At 38.9% G+C, this 19401-nt stretch overlaps 1 protein-coding gene across 1 annotated transcript in view; it reads left to right on the forward strand.

Moving 5' to 3' along the window:
• Positions 1 to 19401, forward strand: part of OTOGL (otogelin like) — a 201962-nt gene that overhangs the window by 58025 nt on the left and 124536 nt on the right. Inside the window, 6 exon segments of the mRNA XM_043968164.1 lie at positions 2082 to 2247; positions 4293 to 4367; positions 5225 to 5277; positions 6616 to 6778; positions 17412 to 17519; positions 19112 to 19250. Coding sequence (XP_043824099.1) covers positions 2082 to 2247; positions 4293 to 4367; positions 5225 to 5277; positions 6616 to 6778; positions 17412 to 17519; positions 19112 to 19250 — 704 coding nt within the window.

Below are 19401 nucleotides of genomic sequence, written 5' to 3' on the forward strand. Positions count from 1 at the left end.
CCCTGAGGTACTCAACTTGAGATCCCTGCCTAAGCTGGACTATTCACAACCATGCTTTGAGTCTGGACATCCAACTGGGATTGAATTGCCACCTAGTGTACATCTTTTTACCTGTTTCACAAGAATAGTATGAGAAACTTTATCAAAAAGACTTGTTAAAATCAAGTTAAACTCTACTCATCTACTGATCTAGTCATCCTATCAGAAAAGGAATTGAGTCTAGCCTGACTTCTTGCTGGAGCTATTTAGGCTCTTTGTATTCGGTGACTGCATCCTTTTTTTTTTTTTTTTTTTTTTACTGAGGCAATTGGGGTTAAGTGACTTGCCCAGGGTCACACAGCTAGTAAGTGTTAAGTGTCTGAGGCCAGCTTTGAACTCAGGTCCTCCTGACTCCAGGGCCGGTGCTCTATCCACTGTGCCACCTAGCTGCCCCGACTGCATCCTTTTTGATGAGTTCACTTGATCCATTCTTATTTTCTGAAGAATTGTATCCAGGCTCCTTGACCTAAGGTTTACCAACTTCATCCCCTTCCTTTTATTGAAACTAAACATCTGCCCTTTTCAAGTCTTATGATACTTCTCCTATTTCGCACTCTTTCAGATATCACTGGGAGTTGTACTCAATACAAGTCATTGCACAATTCTACAACCACTAATGTTCACTGTGGTTGAGATTTCAAGTGCTTCTTGTTTCTGTTTTTGTTTTTGTTGTTATTGTTTTTACTACTTGTATATATATTCACACTATAATTCTAAACAACTGGTTAAAACTTGACAGTCCCACTCAATTTCCTATCATTATTCTCAGGAACTCCAGTTTTATATTTTCCTTTATCTTTCTTAATCCTGTTTTTCTCCCTTCCCCCCTTTTTTTGAGATGCATGTTGGGAGACATGTTTTTTAAAATGTTAAATAATAAACATTTTTATTATTTTGAGTTCCAAATTTTACTCCTCCTCCCCTCCCTCTCCATCCCTCTCTCTCCTTCCCTCCCTGAGGCCATAAGCAACCAGATATAGGTTATACATGTACAGTTATACAAAACATTACTATATTAGTCATTTTGTATAAGAAAATGAATAAAAGAAAAAAGGAAAGAAAGTGAAAAATAGCATGTTTCTGTCTGTGTTCAATCAATATAAGTTCTTTCTTTGGAGGTGGGTAGTATGCTTCATCATTATTCTTTTGGGATGATTGTATTACTGAGAATAGTTACTTCATTCCAAGTCCTTCATCAAACAATATTGCTGTCTCTGTGCACATTCTCTTGGTTCTGCTCACTTCACTATATATCAGTTCTTACAAGTCTTCCCAGGTTTTTCTGAAATCTTCCTGCTTGTCATTTCTTATAGCACAATAATATTCTATCACCATCATATACCACAGCTTGTTTAGCCATTCCTCAATGGATGGGCATTCCTTTTTTTTTTTTTTCTTTTTGGGGCCGTGGGGGTTAAGTGACTTGCCCAGAGTCACACAGCTAGTAAGTGTAAAGTATCTGAGGCTGAATTTGAACTCAGGTACTCCTGAATCCAGGGCCGGTGCTTTATCTACTGCGCCACCTAGCTGCCCCCTGGGTATTCCTTTTAATCTGTTTTTCTTACAATATTCTTTAGGCAGGTCCCAGAAACAGCATATGGATCTGAGATTTTCTTCAAATTTATCTCAGTTTTTTTCCTGAATTTCTCTTCCTTGAATACGACTTCTGCCCTTTTTTCAGTAGTCCTTAACATGTGCAGAATTTCCTTTTTATCCAGTCCAAATATTTTTTTTCTTTTCACGTTCCTTCTTCTACATAAGGTGATTACCCAAAAAAAGAAGTTTGTTCACTTCTCGAAGAACCATAGAGAGCTTAACCCCTCCGCCATAGCCCCTCTAAAGCTGTGAGTAGATTGACTGACCACCAGGGTGGGCATGGGAAGTCAGTGAACTTTTGAGGTCCTTCTACCTCTAAGATCCTGGAGTTTTCATGTGTGTCTGGTTACTAATTATTTCTGACTTTCATGTTTTACGTCAATCAAAGATGCACAAAGAACTGATGTATTTTTCCAGTCTCATTTAAAATGATGCTTTCTCCTCAGCTGTGGTGTGCCAAAAAGGCATGTTGTACCATCCCTGCTCATCTTTTTGTCATCACTCCTGTGCCTCTCTTTCCTCCATGGAGAGCTGCGATGATGATTGTGTTGAAGGCTGTAATTGTCCAGAAGGCAAATACTTTGATGAAGCAATTAGCTTTTGTGTGCCCATGTAAGTCATAGAAATAATTTAAAGGCATCCTGCACGATCTCTTTCCATATCACTCAGAAAGCAAAATGATTCCATCGGTTTTTTTAGGATTAGTTTTGTTTACTCTTCTCATTTTTGTTTGATTTTCCTTTACAAATTCGTTTTGGGTGGGTTAAAATTACAGCTAAGAAGTCAGATGCGTTTGTACTAAATACTACTTCTATCTGCAACTGCAAAATAGAGGTCAACAGGAAGCTATTGTTTTCCTTTCCTTTCCTTTCCTTTCCTTTCCTTTCCTTTCCTTTCCTTTCCTTTCCTTTCCTTTCCTTTCCTTTCCTTTCCTTTCCTTTCCTTTCCTTTCCTTTCCTTTCCTTTCCTTTCCTTTCCTTTCCTTTCCTTTCCTTTCCTTTCCTTTCCTTTCTTTCTTTCTTTCTTTCTTTTTTTTTTTTGCAGCGTATTGAGGTTTAAGTGACTTGCCCAGGGTTACACAGCTAAGTAAGTGTCAAGTGTCTGAGGCTGGATTTGAACTCCAGTCTTCCTAAATCCAGGGATGGTGCTTTATCCACTTTGCCACCTAGCTGCCCCAGAGCTATTGTTTTTCATTGACATATGATTAAGTGAAATGGAATTTTTATTTCTGACATTCAATATTTCCCCCAAAAGGCTTTATCAGGATATCAGCTCATATCTCTATAATACTTACTATTTGGAGCTAACTAGGCTAGGAAAAGCTTATGCTTACAAGAAATTTCCTAAGACAATCCTTTTTTTTGGGGGGGGGCTGGGCCATTGATTTCAATGGTAGAAGGAATTCACATTAAACAAATTTCCTATGTTATTTCATATCAGCAATTGCCCTGCAATTCATAATTTTAGAGGATGGTCTGAGACACTGAACATTTAGATGACTCGGCCAGGGTCACAAACACAGCTAGTCATGTACTAGTTGAAGAACTTAAACCTAGATCTTATTGACTTGTTGATCAGCTTTCTATCCAATATCTCAATGCCTCTCACATATAATTTACAGATATTAAAAGGAAGGATATAACAAGACCTTGCTCTAGCCCATAGTAAAGTCACCCATGGTCCTCCCCCCCCCCCCAACTTGGACATAACAAACTCAAAATCCCATTAGGAACTGGTCAAGTTCAGGCTAACTGCAATAGCTTGGGAAAGTTAGGGTTTACATTGGGAGCTGGAATTCTTCTTGGCATCTACCAATCTTAGACCAATCAAAGGCAAGCTAGATTAGAATATAAATAGGTTGTGAAAATGCCTTTGGTGATCAGTGGTTGTACTTGCTGGGCTCATCAGGAATTCTAGCCTACCTCTACATGTGTGCTTTAAGACCTACAAAGTTTTTTCCTTATAATAACTGTGGATGGAGGTAGTGTAAGTGTAACTCTCCCAGTTTCACCAACTCAAGAGAGGTTTAGGTGACTTGTTCCTCCCAGTAAAACCCCTTAACATTCTTTTCTTTTTCTTTTTCTTTTTTCTTTTTGGTGAGGCAATTGGGGTTAAGTAACTTGCCCAGGGTCACACAGCTAGTAAGTGTTAAGTGTCTGAGGACAGATTTGAACTCAGGCTGGTGCTCTACCCACTGCACCATCTAGCTGCCCCACCCCTTAACATTCTAACTATTACTATTATTATTTTTTTGAGCCTAGAAAGAATGGGTGCTGAGTTTGGTATCTAGACCTTCAGATTTCAAGTCCAATTATGTTTTAGTCTTACACATAGGCAGAAAAGGTTATCCCAGTCAGGAGTTTTGTTTTGTTTTTTAATTTCCCCTGGGAAAGTAGCTTTTCCTATTCAATAAGTGGCCTAAATGAAAAAGGCATATATTTTATTTCGGGGAAAAAACCACCCAAATTCAAAGTTGCCTTCAAATAGTACTCCTTACATAAACCTTCTTTGTTTCTTGATTAATATGGTCATGTCACAATGTCTATCTTTAACTGTAAAGAAAAATGCCTTGCTTTGCTCATATGTAATAATGAGGTCCTGCTTATTATCTCCCATTTGTTTAAGGGTTATTAATTGTAAAACATTAATTTTGACAGATTTAGCTGCCATTGCCTTTATAGAGGCAGTCAATATCAACCTGGAGAGCTTGTGGCCACACCAACTGGCTTATGGTATGTTTCTGATATGGAGTTTGTGCTTAGTATGTTATTAATGCTCAAGGTACACATTCTGGTAATGTGACAGTTTTAAAAATGAATATGAATCTTGAAATAATATATGAGGCACCATAGACATCAGTCTTTGGTGAGGAATTCATGGACTTTGTACTTTTTGTTATAAAAGGAGATTTATGTTCATTCCACACTGGTAGGACGTGTGGTGAGTAGGTAAAAGTCAACTAGTTTTGACAAACTTTTTTATGATAAGGCCATTCCTATTCAAGGTGATCCCCAATATTACCACCCTCTGGCCAACCTTCTCATAATGAGCAACTTATAACTTAGCCAGCCTGTCTATGGTTTTCTCCTCCGCCTCCTCCTCTTCCTCCCTCTCATCCATTGCTGGGTTCATACTTGAAGCATTTCTTTTTTTTTTTTAGTGAGGCAATTGGGGTTAAGTGACTTGCCCAGGGTCACACAGCTAGTAAGTGTTAAGTGTCTGAGGCAAGATTTGAACTCAGGTACTCCTGACTCCAGGGCTGGTGCTCTATCCACTGCGCCACCTAGCTGCCCCAGCATTTCTTATTGGTATAACCTACCAGAACTTATTTATGGTCTGATGCTATAATCTTTGAGAGCCCAGGGTCACCTCTGTGCTAAAATGAGGTACCAGAGAAGGGTCTTAGGGTCAGCCTCTATAGTTTAGTCAAATAGCTCTGAGTCATTCCTTGCTGATAACTGAGATGTAGGACTTCACCTTCATACCTGTAGACTTCTAGTTCTGTAACATTTGAAAGTTTTTGAAACAAAAAAGAAAGTTTGCTTTGAGGTATGATTCTTGTAACCATTTTTTTATTTGCTTCCATTAGTCAGTGTTTAAATGGGACGGTGAAATGTGCTGAGCCTTCCCCTGCTACCGTTGGTGAGTCACAGAAATAGTCTTTCTTCTGGGCCAGACCATCATTTTACTGTTTGGTTTAAGTATGGTCCTTGTAGCCATGATGTCACTAATATATGCAACAAATAGTGATTTTGTACCTACTGTGTGTAAGGGAAGGGACAGAGAGCAGGTTTTTCAGTAAAGAAGACCTGGATACAAGTCCCGTTTCTATCAGGCAGTTTCTAACAGTTAACTAACTAATTGGCAGCATCTGAGTTTCTTCCCTCTACCTGCAACTCAGGGAACTTACTTCTAGGGAGGGGGTTGAGGGGAGGAAGATGCCCTTACAGTCATTTCCACATTTATTCTGGCTGAGGGACAGAGTGCTGAATTTCACTCAATTTGTTGATCATGAAGAGTGCTGATGATAAAATGCTTTGTGCATCCTCCCCTCACCCACACCCCTCCCAGAGGAGTGGTGATAGTGGTTCTCATTTGTAAGGATAGTTGACATCTGGCTTATAGTTAAATAGCTTTGATTTAGAGTCAATCAACATTTCGGACACACCTACAATGGGCCAAGCTCAGTGCTGCTATTGGGGATGCAAAGTCAGAAATAAAACAGTAGACATCTATTTAAAGTTTTTAAAAGATTTATACAAAATGACTACAAGGTCATAATGGGGCATGGGAGGGAGAGGCACTAGCACCTGGGGGGGGGGATTAGGATGTAAAGAGTTCCATTTATGTGTGGCTTCTTGTTGTTCAGTCATTTTTCTTTTCTTTTTCTTTTTCTTTTTTTTTGGTGAGGCAATTGGGGTTAAGTGACTTGCCCAGAGTCACACAGCTAGTAAGTGTCAAGTGTCTGAGGTCAGATTTGAACTCAGATCCTCCTGAATCCAGGGCTGGTGCTCTATCTGCTGCACCACCTAGCTGCCCCTGTTCAGTCATTTTTCAATTGTGTACAATTCTTCGTGATCCCATTTGGGATTTTCTTGGCAAAGACATTGGAGTGGTTTGCCATATCCTTCTCCAGCTCATTTTACAGATGAGGAAACTGAGGCAAAAACGATTAAATGACTTGCCCAGGGTTATACAGCTAGTAAGCAAGGCCACATTTAAACTCAGGCCTTCCTGACTTTTGGCTTGGCACTCTCTCCACTGTGCCACCGAGCTGCCCCTATTTTTATTATTTTTAATAAAATTCATGGACATGGGATTAAAGAATGAATCTGTGAATTCTCCTGAGTAATAATTAGCAAAAGGTCCTAATCCTATTTTTATGGATACAATTAAGACACAAATGTACACTTTTGTGTGATTATTTACCTGCAAATTACATGAAATCAATAATATCTAATCTGTGTTTTATCTTCGAAGTTCATACATGCCCAGAAGGAAAACGTTACTTTGACTGCAAATTTCCTGACCCAGAATTACCATCGGCTGGTGTGAACTGTGAGACTACGTGTGTAAACTTGGCCATGAACTTCACCTGTACCCCATCTCCACCTTGTGCAAGTGGTTGTATTTGTCCTCCAGGGTAAGCTGTTCTTTGAAGAGTTTAAAGATTTGGTGTTTGTTAAAAAGAGACCACAAGCCAAGGGATTTGATCTGAACTATTTTTTTAAAGGAAACTTTACTTGGTGCAAATAACACTATTCAGTTATTTTTGCAAGGGTTGTTGGCAGCTGATACTGTTGATTTATTACTTTAATGAATTATCAAAAACACATCTGACTTTGTGATGTGTTATGTGGTCTAGGGGATAGAATGTTAGGCTTGAAGTCAGGAAAATGTAGGTTGGAATCCCACTTTGATGCTTTTTCTTTGTAAACAGTACCTTATATAAATTGTAGTAGTTGAAAAAATATTATTTTGTGCGTGAGTCTTTTCAGTCATGCCTGACTCTGTGACCCCATTTGGTTTTTTCTTAGTGGTCTGCCATTTCCTTCTCCAGCTAATTGTACCCATAAGGAAACTGAGGCAAACAAGGTTTAGCAATTTGCCCAGGGTCTCACAGCTAGTAACTGTCTGAGACTGAGTTTGAACTCAGGTCCTCCTGACTCCAAGGCTGGGCTCTGTCCACTGCATCACTTAGCTGCCCCCTTATTTTGTGTTTATTTTATATGTACTTTACAGGTGGATAGTTTGGCTCTTTTTATTGAATACAAGATCCTTGAAGGCAAAGGATACTTCATTTTGGTCTTTAAATCCCTAGCACAGTGTCTGACATATAGAAGGTATTTTAAGAAAGGGATTGTTGATTGATTTAATGAATGGTTATTTGACCTTGGCCAAGTCTTTTACCTCCTCTGGGGTTGAGTTTTCTCCTCTGTAAACCAGGGATAAGAATAATCGTGGAGTTAGTTCCTTCCTGACAGAGTTATTGTTGGGCTCAAACGAGATGTTGTATGTAAAATGTTTTGGAAGATTTAAAGTGCTACATAAATGTCAGTTATTACTTTAATAGTGAAATTGCAGGTGGAAACTCTTCCTAGGTGGTCCATTAACTTGAGTGAAGTTTTGAGATACCATAGCCATCTTCCATCTCCAAACCTCTAGCAACTATTGATATTTCAGGCCTCCTTTTTTTTTTTTTAAGCAGGCATTTCTAACAATTCCCCTATTCTGTTTAAAGCAGTTCCTGTAAAGAGATCTATAATTTACACGGTAGTATTCATGACTTTTTGTTCCTTCAAATGTCTTTCATGACAGAAGGGCCTCACCCATGGTGGGAAGTCTTTCTGTAAGGCACTCATGCTCAGTGGTGCTGTTATGAGAGTGAGCAGAGAGATGGTTCTCTGAAGGCAATCTTCTCAAGGCAAATGGGTCATTCAGTCTTAAAGGTACACACATCCAGAGAGATAACTGGGCTGTAGACCTTTTGAAATGTTAGCTAAAAAGGGGAGAGGTCTTGTAGTTTATTTACCAAGTAAGAGACAATGGTATAAATCATCTATATCTGGATGTGAAGAAAATCCAAGTGATTTGGGATGGATTCCAGTCTCTTGACAAAAGAGCTATGTCTGGTATGGAGAAAGTGGGTTATGAAGAACAACTGTCCATCCATGAGAATGGAAGTGAGTAGCAGAAATCAGGTCACAGACACAGAGACTTAGAAGGGGTGAAGGAATCAAAGATTCCATTGTAGAGAACAAAAGAATAATCAGAGCTTGTAGGTCTGTATTTTTCTTGACTTTTTTTTTCTTTTGAGCTGGACCTGTGATTTCATTATTTGTTGGGAGCTTCCCATGAGGATCATCTTCTACCAATACCCCTTCTCTGCCTGGAGCACTTAAGAGGTTAAGGGATTTGTCTAGCACCAGACAGCCTATAGTGTGCCTGTCCTTATTTCTTAAAAGTTTTATTGAAGCTTTTTTAAAAAATATCACTGTGACTTAAGTGGACAGGCATTTATTAACCACCTGTCCTGTGTCTGGTACTATAGATATCAAGATGGAGACAAAGATTAAATAGTCCTTGCTCTCTCGGAATCCTCAGTTTCATTACTTCAGCATTGCACTGGACCCTGTGACCTCCTCTCTATGGCTTTTGCATTCAGTGATTCAAATCACAACCCACCTCTACCTTCTTCTTCTTCTTCTTCTTCTTCTTCTTCTTCTTCTTCTTCTTCTTCTTCTTCTTCTTCTTCTTCTTCTTCTTCTTCTTCTTCTTCTTCTTCTTCTTCTTCTTCTTCTTCTTCTTCTTCTTCTTCTTCTTCTTCTTCTTCTTCTTCTTCTTCTTCGCTGTGTCCTCCAAGAAAAACCTTTCAGAAAAATGAATTATCAGTGAACACTCAGCAGATGCTAAAAATGTGAAGTTGTCGTCATCGGAGTTTTCCTAAGATCACAGACCAAGAACTGGAAGGTCTAGAGGCCGTCTTATCTAGCTCTAATTTTATTGCTGAGGCTTAGAGAGGTTAAATGACTTGCTAAGGGGTTCTCAGCTAATTGGTGTTTGGGTTGGGATTTGAACTCAGGTCTTCTTGATTCTAACTTTAGAATATCCACTATAAGTCACTGGTGTTATGACTTCTTTCCATGTTTGGAAGCTCTAGTGTAGGAATGGTAGGAGTGGTCCAGGCTTAAGGAGCAACAGGGTTTGAGCAGCACAAGGAAAAGGGGGCAAGAGTAGAGGGAACAAGTATCTCAAACTGGTTAATGAAAGGATCAAGATTATAAATTGAGGAAAGTGAGATAAGAATATGGTTGATGGATGTGGAGGATGGTGGAGGTACTGGGGCTATATTGAGGTCAAAGAACATAACCTATGTAAAGTATATGGCAAAATTTGAAATACTTTATAAATGTTAGTCATTATCAAGAGTAGTAAAGCGTGTGATAAGGTTAGACTAAGAGGAGATTACTTGCAGATGTGAAGTTTGGGGAAGGCTTCATGGAGGTCTTTTGTCCTTTGAGGTGGACTTTAAAGAATGGACTAGTAAATAAATGGAGATGAGAAAGCAGGAGCAGCAGCATTTTCTTTCAAATAAGCTTTTGGGGGCAGGGAATGGCCTGCGAAGTTAACATTATTTCTATGGGAAAATACATTGGTGAATTCTGAATGGCTGAGTAAAACCTTTTGGAAAATAATCTGTCCTTAAATCAAGGGCAATCTTTAGTTTATGGAGACAAAGGGCTTGTATTTGTCAAGAAAGAGGCCCTTTGTCACCCTAGACTCCCAATGTCCTGCTGTGTCCCCATCAAAATCTGCTCTCGGGAAAGAATCTGCTTCTCATTCTCAGTAAAGGTTAAACAGACTCATCTCAGCTTTATGTCTCCCAGGAGGATTTTCATTTTAACCCAGACCTGTTTTACTACAGGAATGAAAATCCTAAATGAGAATTTCTAGTATCAGCAGGAAGATGGTGAGATTGTTTTGGCCTTTTTTCTCTCTAAAATCATGTCATGTACTCAGTAAAGTTTTGGATTTGGAATCAAGGGACCTGGGTTCAAATATTTTTTTTTTTGGTGAGGCAATTAGGGTTAAGTGACTTGCCCAGGGTCACACAGCTAATAAGTGTTACGTGTCTGAGGCCAGATTTGAACTCAGTTCCTCCTGAATCCAGGGCTGGTGCTCTATCCACTGTGCCACCTAGCTGCCCCCCTGGGTTAAAATCTTAGTCCTTTAGCAACTAGTGTGACAAAAACTGAAACTTTCTGGGCCTCAATTTTAAAATGAGGGTTTTGGAGAACTTAGGTCCCTTTCAGCTCTCAATCTGTGTGCCTATGTTCATCTCCCTGGATGGTCCCTGATGATTGGTAGGAAGCCATGCTGAAAGGATTTTGAGGGGAAAGGCATCAGGTATGGATTACTTTCCTTGACACTTTGCAAATAAAAAAGAGGAGAAACAGGGAAGGAGCCAGATTAGTCAGTAGAATCCAGAATGTTTTTTTTTTTCTTCATGATGGTAGAGATAGGGTGCTTGATCAAAGGCAGAGAGGAAGAGGGAGGATGTGTAAGGAAGAGAATTGTAAACAGGGCACAACCTTCTTTTGAGGCTCAATTCTCTACTTCTGTATTGGATTTGTTGGTGTTAAATCATATGCATTTTGATATATTGAGGAAAAAAATTAATGCTGACATACAATGCTGACATACTATACATATTTTTTAAGGCATTATTTAAAAAATACCTTACCTTGAAAGCTATTTACAAATACTTAAGTGTAACATCTCCTCTGTGCTGGCTCCCTAATTCAGAGCCCTCATATTTCCCAGATTGGGGTGGGTTGTAGTGTTTAAAATCTAAATTGTGGTCACCTTAAATCAGAAGCTTCAGCACCAGTCTAGCCTAGAGTTCCAGCCTGGTTGGGTTCTTCCTTAAGTCCTCCTCCACGAGCCTGCTTTAATCAGGAACCCTCTAGCAAGCTGATTGTGGAAGCTTTTTATAGGTCTGGAACAGAGGCAGTCCTTACACACTGCTTCAAGCTGATTGGTTGCTGTCATCCAAATCCATTGTCTTTGAAGGTGTTCTCAAGTTGAGTTCACAGTCTAGTTTCTGAGAACAATACCTTCTTAAGGGCTAGCCAGGTGTGATTACAATCCAGTTAACTTGAAGTAGGCTTAATCAGCAGTCAATCACTCTCACTTGATCCAATCAATATAGATTAATCTCCAGGTGGGTCTTTGAGTATCTGCTAAATCCCATTATTTTATCACAGGGTGGTGAGGCAACTCTGAGTTCCCTAGGCCTGGTCTATAGATCTGGGTTCCTACTACTGTAGTTTACAAGCTCCCATGAATATACTTTCCATTAACAGTCAGAAATCAGAGCCTTTAGTTCAAAGCAAAAGGATTTATTGAAATGGACAGTTGTACGGACAGTTGACAGACAGAGATAATTTATTATGCACTTACTATGTGTCAGATGGAGAGGGAAATGGCAAACCACTCCAGTATCTTTGCCAAGAAAACCCTAAATGGGGTCACATAGAGTTGGGCGCGGCGGAAATGACTGAACGGCAACAAAAATGTGCCTGACACTATGTTAAATGCAGGGGATGCCAATAAAAGTAATTAAGATACTTCCTACCTCTAGAGAGCTTACATTCTAATGAGGACAACAACATATAAGGAGGAGTTAGAAAGAGGACAAGAATCCATGTGGGGCTTGGCAACTGGCAAGGAGGAGAGAAGTAGTTTGGAGAATAAATCAGGTCATGAGTGACAAAGTTAGAACAGTAACTATAAAACATTCATCCTTCTCCATAAACAAGTTACAATCTTCCATAAACATACCCAGTTTTCATGGAAAGAATGAATAAAAACTTAGAGCATAAAGTGAGACATACCCATGTGGCCAAGGCAACTCACAATGGCAGAGTTCTCTCAGGCTTCCTCCTTTCGTGCAGAATCTCTGTTAGGTTGGTTGTCTAAAGGGCTCTGAAGGTCTGCTCCTCCCTAATGCTTGACTCTTAGTTTCCAGGGCAAGTCATCTTGTGAGTCCATGGCCAGATCACTTCTTTCCTGCAAGAGATCAAGCTACTATATTGGCTTTTAACATTCATGGGCTGGTCAATCATTGTTGACACAATGGAACTGCTGGCTTCAAACTTAAGAGAGAGGTGTTCGTACTTCATACAGGGATAACACATTATTGATAAATTGTTCACACATTAGTACTTCAGTAGCTGTGATTACATATTGTGACTCCATCAACTGAGCTGGAGGAGAACCAAATGTCCCCTCCCTTATATATTTTCTCTATTTAAATATTTGCCATACCCAGAAAATCAACCAGGGTGCTTTCTGAATGAAATCCAATTTATAAACAACCTATAAATTAACATTCTTCCATGAGGACCCAGGCCCACCAGCCAGTAGTCCTAAAGATTATGCTCACCTCCCCCTCCCCCCCCCCGGCCAAAATATGGTGATACAACTTATTATTATTTTTTTTTTTTGCGGGGCAAGTAGGGTTAAGTGACTTGCCCAGGGTCACACAGCTAGTAAGTGTCAAGTGTCTGAGACCAAATGTGAACTCAGGTCCTCCTGAATCCAGGTCCGGTGTCTTATCCGCTGTGGCACCTAGCTGCCCCCAGGGTGATACAATTTAACAAATAGACATCAGTTTACACAGTTCTCATAGGCCACCACTTAAGTGCTTGTAAAGACTTTTCCTAACCCCAAAACAACACCAAAAAAAGAAAAATGGAAAAAAAATTGAGCTTTCCTTAGGAGATGGAAAGCCCAATCGCTACAATACTCTCAGAATATGTGGAGCTTTTCCCACAGGGAGTAGGGACTTGGGGTGGACTAGAAGTTGCTCTCTTACCCACAGGTGAAAAACCAGACCACCTTGCCATGGTGCTTATTGTAACCTGAGAGACCTGCTCCCCTTCTCCTTCTTCAACTAGGGGTTCTCTCTGCTCTGGGCTCCTTTGGGTACTCTGTGCTACAGAGCACTTGGCCCAGAAATTATGGGAGTGCCGTTCCTCTCGATTGCTGATCTGATTATAAGCAACAGACTGGGTTAAGTTCCCTGGATCTCTGTAACACAGGGCCTGAACTTTCCCCAAAGGACCCCTGAAACACACAGGGTCCTCCAGATGGTTATTCCAACTCATCCTTCATTAGGACAAGTGAGCTAACTTTAAAAGAAATCAGATTAACAGAGAGGTCTCAGAAAGATATTTTACAGTCCCCCAAAGATGAAGCACTTGAGGGGATCAGTTATCAGGGTTTCTAGGATACCAGTTATGGTTCATCCTAAGGTCTATAAGTAAAACAAGTAAGTTATTTGATATTAAGATAAATAGTTTTGCTCAAAAGTAGAAAAAATGAACAGGGACAAGCACTAATAATGTTCTCTAAGATATTAGCTAGGCACAAGTATTCTAAGAATGCAGTATCCTCTCTGCTCATATTAGGTACAATACTTATAATGGACATGGTCATGGGCACAAGTATTCAACAAAACCAACGTTTATTTGACAGAAAGTGTAATGACTCATATGGATGCCAAAAAGCTGATTGTCCTGTTATGGTATGGGGAAAAACACAGAAAATCATGATTCTGGGTTTATGTTGAGTTAGATGACTTCTGAAGCCCAACCCTAAAAACTATTGTGGAATGGACTTTCACGTATCCAAATCAGAGAAAGATAGGTAATACTAGCTTTTGTTATTGTTGTTCAGTTTCGGTCATGTCCAACTCTTCACAACTATATTTGGGGTTTTCTTGGCAAAGATACTGGAGTGGTTTGTCATTTCCTTCTCCAGGTCATTTTCCAGATGAGGAAACTGAGGCAAACAGAGTTAAGTGACTTGCCCAGGGTCACACAGCTAGTAAGTATCTGAGGCCAGATTTGAACTCAGGAAGATGAGTCTTCTTGAGTCCAGGCCTGGTACTCTACCCATTGCACCATCTAGCTGCCCCAGTACTAGCTGTTGTTTACATAATTTATACAATTAAATTTTACATTATACCTTACATACCTGAGTTCATTGGATCCTCACATCAACCTTACGAATAGTCAGTACAGGCATTGATATATTTTGCATAAAAGGAAACTGAGGACCCAAGTTATTACTTGATTTGCCCATTGTCACATTTCTAGTAAGTGTTAGAGGTGAGATTTGAACCTGGATGAGTTCTGATCTTAGAACCACTCGTTTTTCCACTAGACTACACAACATATAAATATTTGATAATATTAATATGACCTCTTTCAAATTTATAATGAATGAAGTAAGCTTTTGTTAATTTACTTTAATTAATCTATTAAATTAACTAAACATGACTATGTTCATAATATTTTATTAGAATGAGCTGAAGCAGCTTTCCTTTCCTTCTAACAGAGTTTAAAGAAAAAAAAAGAGTTAGGATAAGAAAATGCTACACTCTGCATAAAGTGCAGGGGAATTTTTCTGATATAAACCCAACAATTTAGTTAAGAAAAATCTGATAGGTTTTGACAATAAAATTCCATATACCTTTAGAGCTCAGAATGGTTAAGAGGTGTCTTTCTTTATCATTCAAATTTCCATTTCTAGTTATTGGACAAAGAAAAATTCAAATGCGTTTTAATGTAGATGAAAGTCAGGCATTGTAGATTAAATGCTGAATATAAGGGGGTTACAGTAGTATTGTTCACAAGACCATTAATTTACTTGAAAGACAGACTTTAAATTGAAAACCATAATATCAAGGGTTTTGAAGGCAGTGAAATACAATTTTTTATGTACCAAGCTTTGCTGACAGCAAGCTAGTATGAAGGATTTTTTTTTTCTAGCCACAATTGACTTTAGAATTTAGGGAGAAAGTGCTTCTTTCTACTAAAAGAAAGTACTGGAGATACTAGGGATTTAAAAAATATATAATAAGTCTTGATTTAAAGAGGATATAATTTTATAATTTCATATTCATGTCTCCCTCTGGGTCCCTACCACCACCACCACTGACAACAACCACCACCAACACTGACTCTTACTTGAATTTTTAGGTTTGGTCCACATAAGGCTGTTGCTGCCTCCAGTTCTAGGGGTAACTTGTGGGTACTCACTCCTCAGACTATGACTCCCAAACCCCTATCAGTGTGCTTCCCATTAATTGTCAGCCAAGTGCAGAAAGAGATGTGTTTTGGGACATGGTCAGTAGGAATTTTTTGTTTATTTGTTTGACTATATTTATTTGTTATAAGAGTCTGGGTTTTGTTTTTCTTTTTCTTTTGTCCCTCCAGTGGTAGCTGGGAGAAGTGAGATAGAAAAATATATGCTTTGTTAATTGAAAAAAAGATTGTTTCCACTACAAAATACCTGATGATTGGTCTTTCAGCCTTTATTTAGAGACTTGTAATGATGGGACATTTACCACTTCCTGAGGCAACCCATTCCATTTTTGGACAGTTCTTAATTTTTTTTGGGGGTGAGGCAAATGGAGTTAAGTGACTTGACCAGTGTCACACAGCTAGTAAGTGTCAAGCATCTGAGGCTGGATTTGAATTCAGGTACTCCTGACTCCAGGGCTAGGTGCTGCGCCACCTAGCTGCCACACAGTTCTAAATTTTTAGGACGTTTTCCCTGACTTTGAATCTACATTTTTACCTGATAGCAACTTCCACCAATTTCTCCCAATTCTGTTCTCTGGGGCCAAAGAGAATATGTCCAATACCAATACCACTTCTTTATGACAAGCATTTGCATCCTCCCTGAATCTTCTCTTCTCAAGGCTAAGTCTCTCTACTTCCTTCAGCTGTTTCTCACATGATATGGACTTGACCACCTGCTAGTATATCACTGTTCATAAACTCATAGTTTCAATTTCAAGACAAATAGACTGTAATCCTAATTCCTTTTGGTACCATTTCAGTGGCAAAAATTTCTCATCAACTGATTTCTCTTCACTTAGTATGTCTTTCTGATTTTCAGTTTGGATTAGTGTCAACTGTGATGGCCATGGATAAATCCTTTTATTGCTGCCAAGTAGGAATATTAATTGTATTAGCTGGAGGTTTTGAGTGAAGTTTCCGGGGAAATATGAGATAGTCATGGATGCTTTGTCAACTTGTAACTTTCATAGACTGTAGATTTAGAGCTGAAAGTGTCCATGGTTATTTAGTCCAGCCTCTTCACTTTACAGATAAGCAAACTGAAGCTCAGGAATGTTAAATTAAAAAGTCACTCTCAAATATTCAAATAAATCTATGATCTTAGCAATTAGCAAGTTCCCTCTATTGATACAGATTGCAACCCAAGCAAACCATCCATGCCTGTGCATCCTGTGTAGCCTCTTGTTCATGTTTTCCCCATGGGGTTGATTCATTCAGTGTGTGGATGGCCTTCCTTACTTTCAGTATCAAGGATATCAGTGGAGCACAATGGTTGTCCACCAGTCATTCCTTGCTCTTGCCATATGTATATCTTGTTTTTATCTTTCCGTCTTCTGAATTCTTTGATACCCCAAGGTCATATGAGTTGTAAACACCAGAGCTAAGATTCAACCTCAGGTCTTCTGACCTCCCTGATATAGAGTTCTTCACACTGTAGCATGTTTTCTCATTTATTTTCACAGGACTTAGGAACTTTAAAATGAGAAGTCCAACTATTTCTCATGTATATCTTATGGTTTGGGGATGTTTAAGAGCCATATCTATTTAATATTTTGCTTTGATGTAGTCACAGTGTATCAGAAAGACTTTTTTTAGAGACAGTAATTGGAAATCGATTTTTCCTTAGGGTGAATGTATATAAGATGACACATTTAGAGCCCTAAGAGCCTTTAGAGATTATACCATCCAATTTTCTCATTTTATAGACGAGGAAACTGAGACCCAGTGGTATAGTGAAATAAAATGACTTGCCCAAGGTCACACAAGTTTGAACTCAGGTGTCTCTAATTCTAACCCTTTTTCTGTGATACCATATTCCTCTCTTTCCACATACCTAAGCTTAACCCAAGAATTTGTGTTCTGATGACCTGTGATAATAGTATCAGTATTTTTGTAGTATCATCATATACACATCTACATATGCATGCACATGCACATCCACATCCATGCACATGTGCATCCACACCCCCCCACAAACACATACATATACATACATGGACATGATAATATACTATTTTGTTAATATTGAATATGAAGATGTTCTGCTGCTTAGATATTTCCTTGTACTTTTCACTTAGATTAGTAGTTTTCACTAACAGCTTTTATTTCTTCATTCTGAAGCATGGCGGAACACAAAGGAAAATGTTATGTTCCTGAGAGCTGTCCGTGCCTCTGGAAGGACTGGGAATACCTTTCAGGCGAAGTGATTTCTACCCCTTGTTATACCTGGTAATGAGTTTCTATGATTTCACTGTGATTCACTTAATCATTTCTACTCACAGCAATCTCTGGCTGATAGTTACTAAACCTGGCTGCAGTCTTCACATTTACCAAAGGAGATGCCAGCATGCCAGGCATCTTCTCAAAACCTACTGACTAAATGGAAATGGAAGGTTCTGGGAAGTGATAAGGAAATCACTGTACCACTCTTCTGCTCATTTGTTTAGCCTATGATTAAAAAGGTGGACAATGATAGATACAGACATTGTTGGGGGAAAAGTATCAAGCTTACTAGTAAATTTCATGATTGCTAGAAAAAGGACAATATAGCATTTCTTTACAGGTTTTCCATTTTTCAAAAAGGAAAAAATACTTCAACATAACTTTAAGGAAATTTTTTTCCTTAAAGTGGAATGACTTCCAAAACAAGGGCAAAGATTTGGAGACTGTAAATAAGATCATGTACCTGGTGTGAATGAATTTACTAAGAAAGAAATAGAGTCAAGAAAACATAAATGAAACATTTCACAAAGGGAGTTTCAGGAGGGGACATGGACAAACGGAGCCATTTTAAGAACTTTATTTCCAGTTCCTAGGGCTAGAAATTGGTGCCCTGATTGATTTGGTATGGTACTTTCAGGTGAAGAAACTCCTGACAATGCAAGTCAGTATCTTCTCTACAACTTATAGTCTTAGAAAGCTAACAGGGGTGCTGAGAGACTTGGTAACCTACCCTGCACTCCTTATAGTACACAAATAGGATATGCAGACCGTGGGGCTTAAAACCAGGTCTTTTTGACTTCAGGCCTCTTCTCTATCCATTACAACACTTCAACTCCCCCATGTTAAATTTATTATTCACTTAGAATAGCCCTGCATATTTCAGAAGTTTACAGTTTTCATTTACAACCCTCCTTTTTGTGCTTCTTTCTATATTGAAAGATTCATGTTTTATATTTAAAGTCACAATAAAAAGCAAATTACAAACTTTACTACTCTGATCCCTCCTTGTAGCACAACAGTGATCTTAGTACTGGGAAGACTATTAATTCCAGCAGACTGAATCCTCTTAGAAGTTCTACCAACCTGGAAAGTCTTTGAGTTTGGATTCAACGTCTTTCATCCAATGGCCAGTCCATACTTGTATGGATCTGGATGCATATTACAATAGATCTCTTGTTGGAGCTTTAGCTTAGCTCAGTTTATAGTGTCTCATTACCAGATGAGACACAGTAGTGGGTGGTGAATATTTGTTAACCACAGCATCTCTTGAAATCCAGTTGTGATTTATACTGGTCGAGGGAGTTCCCAAATTGGTAAAACTATAGACACCTAAAGCATTTAAGAGATGTGAAGTATCTTCTCTTAGGCTTATGTTTATTCCTGATTTTCTCACTTACTTTCTGTGTGACAAGGGCATCATCCTTAAATTTAATTCTGATTCTTATTAATTCATTTGTACAATAAGCATAGTAATTGGTGTAAGAGTTGGGTGGCTTAGAAAATTGACTCTGACTAAATCACTAATGTTTATACTGATTGGAAGAAACTTACAATGAGAAAGCTTCTTTGGAAGGTCAGTAACACTGTCCCCCTCACAGTGTCTGTCGGCGAGGGACATTCAATTGCACTTATTACCCGTGTCCTGCAGTGTGCACAGTTTACGGGGATCGTCATTACCATTCCTTTGATGGACTGGAATTTGACTATGTCAGTGATTGCCAAGCTTTTCTAGTCAAGGTAGGTGAATAACTGTTCTTCTGTGTTTATATTTGTGCTAAGATTCCTATTCCAAGGAATGAGAATTCCTAGTCCATAGCAGGTTTGAATGTTGTGAACAAAGCCTGTAGAAAGAGGTAGCAGTTGTAAGTCAATTTCCCAGATACATTTT

Source organism: Dromiciops gliroides, chromosome 5 (assembly GCF_019393635.1).
Source record: "Dromiciops gliroides isolate mDroGli1 chromosome 5, mDroGli1.pri, whole genome shotgun sequence".
In the NCBI taxonomy this organism is placed as follows: domain Eukaryota; kingdom Metazoa; phylum Chordata; class Mammalia; order Microbiotheria; family Microbiotheriidae; genus Dromiciops; species Dromiciops gliroides.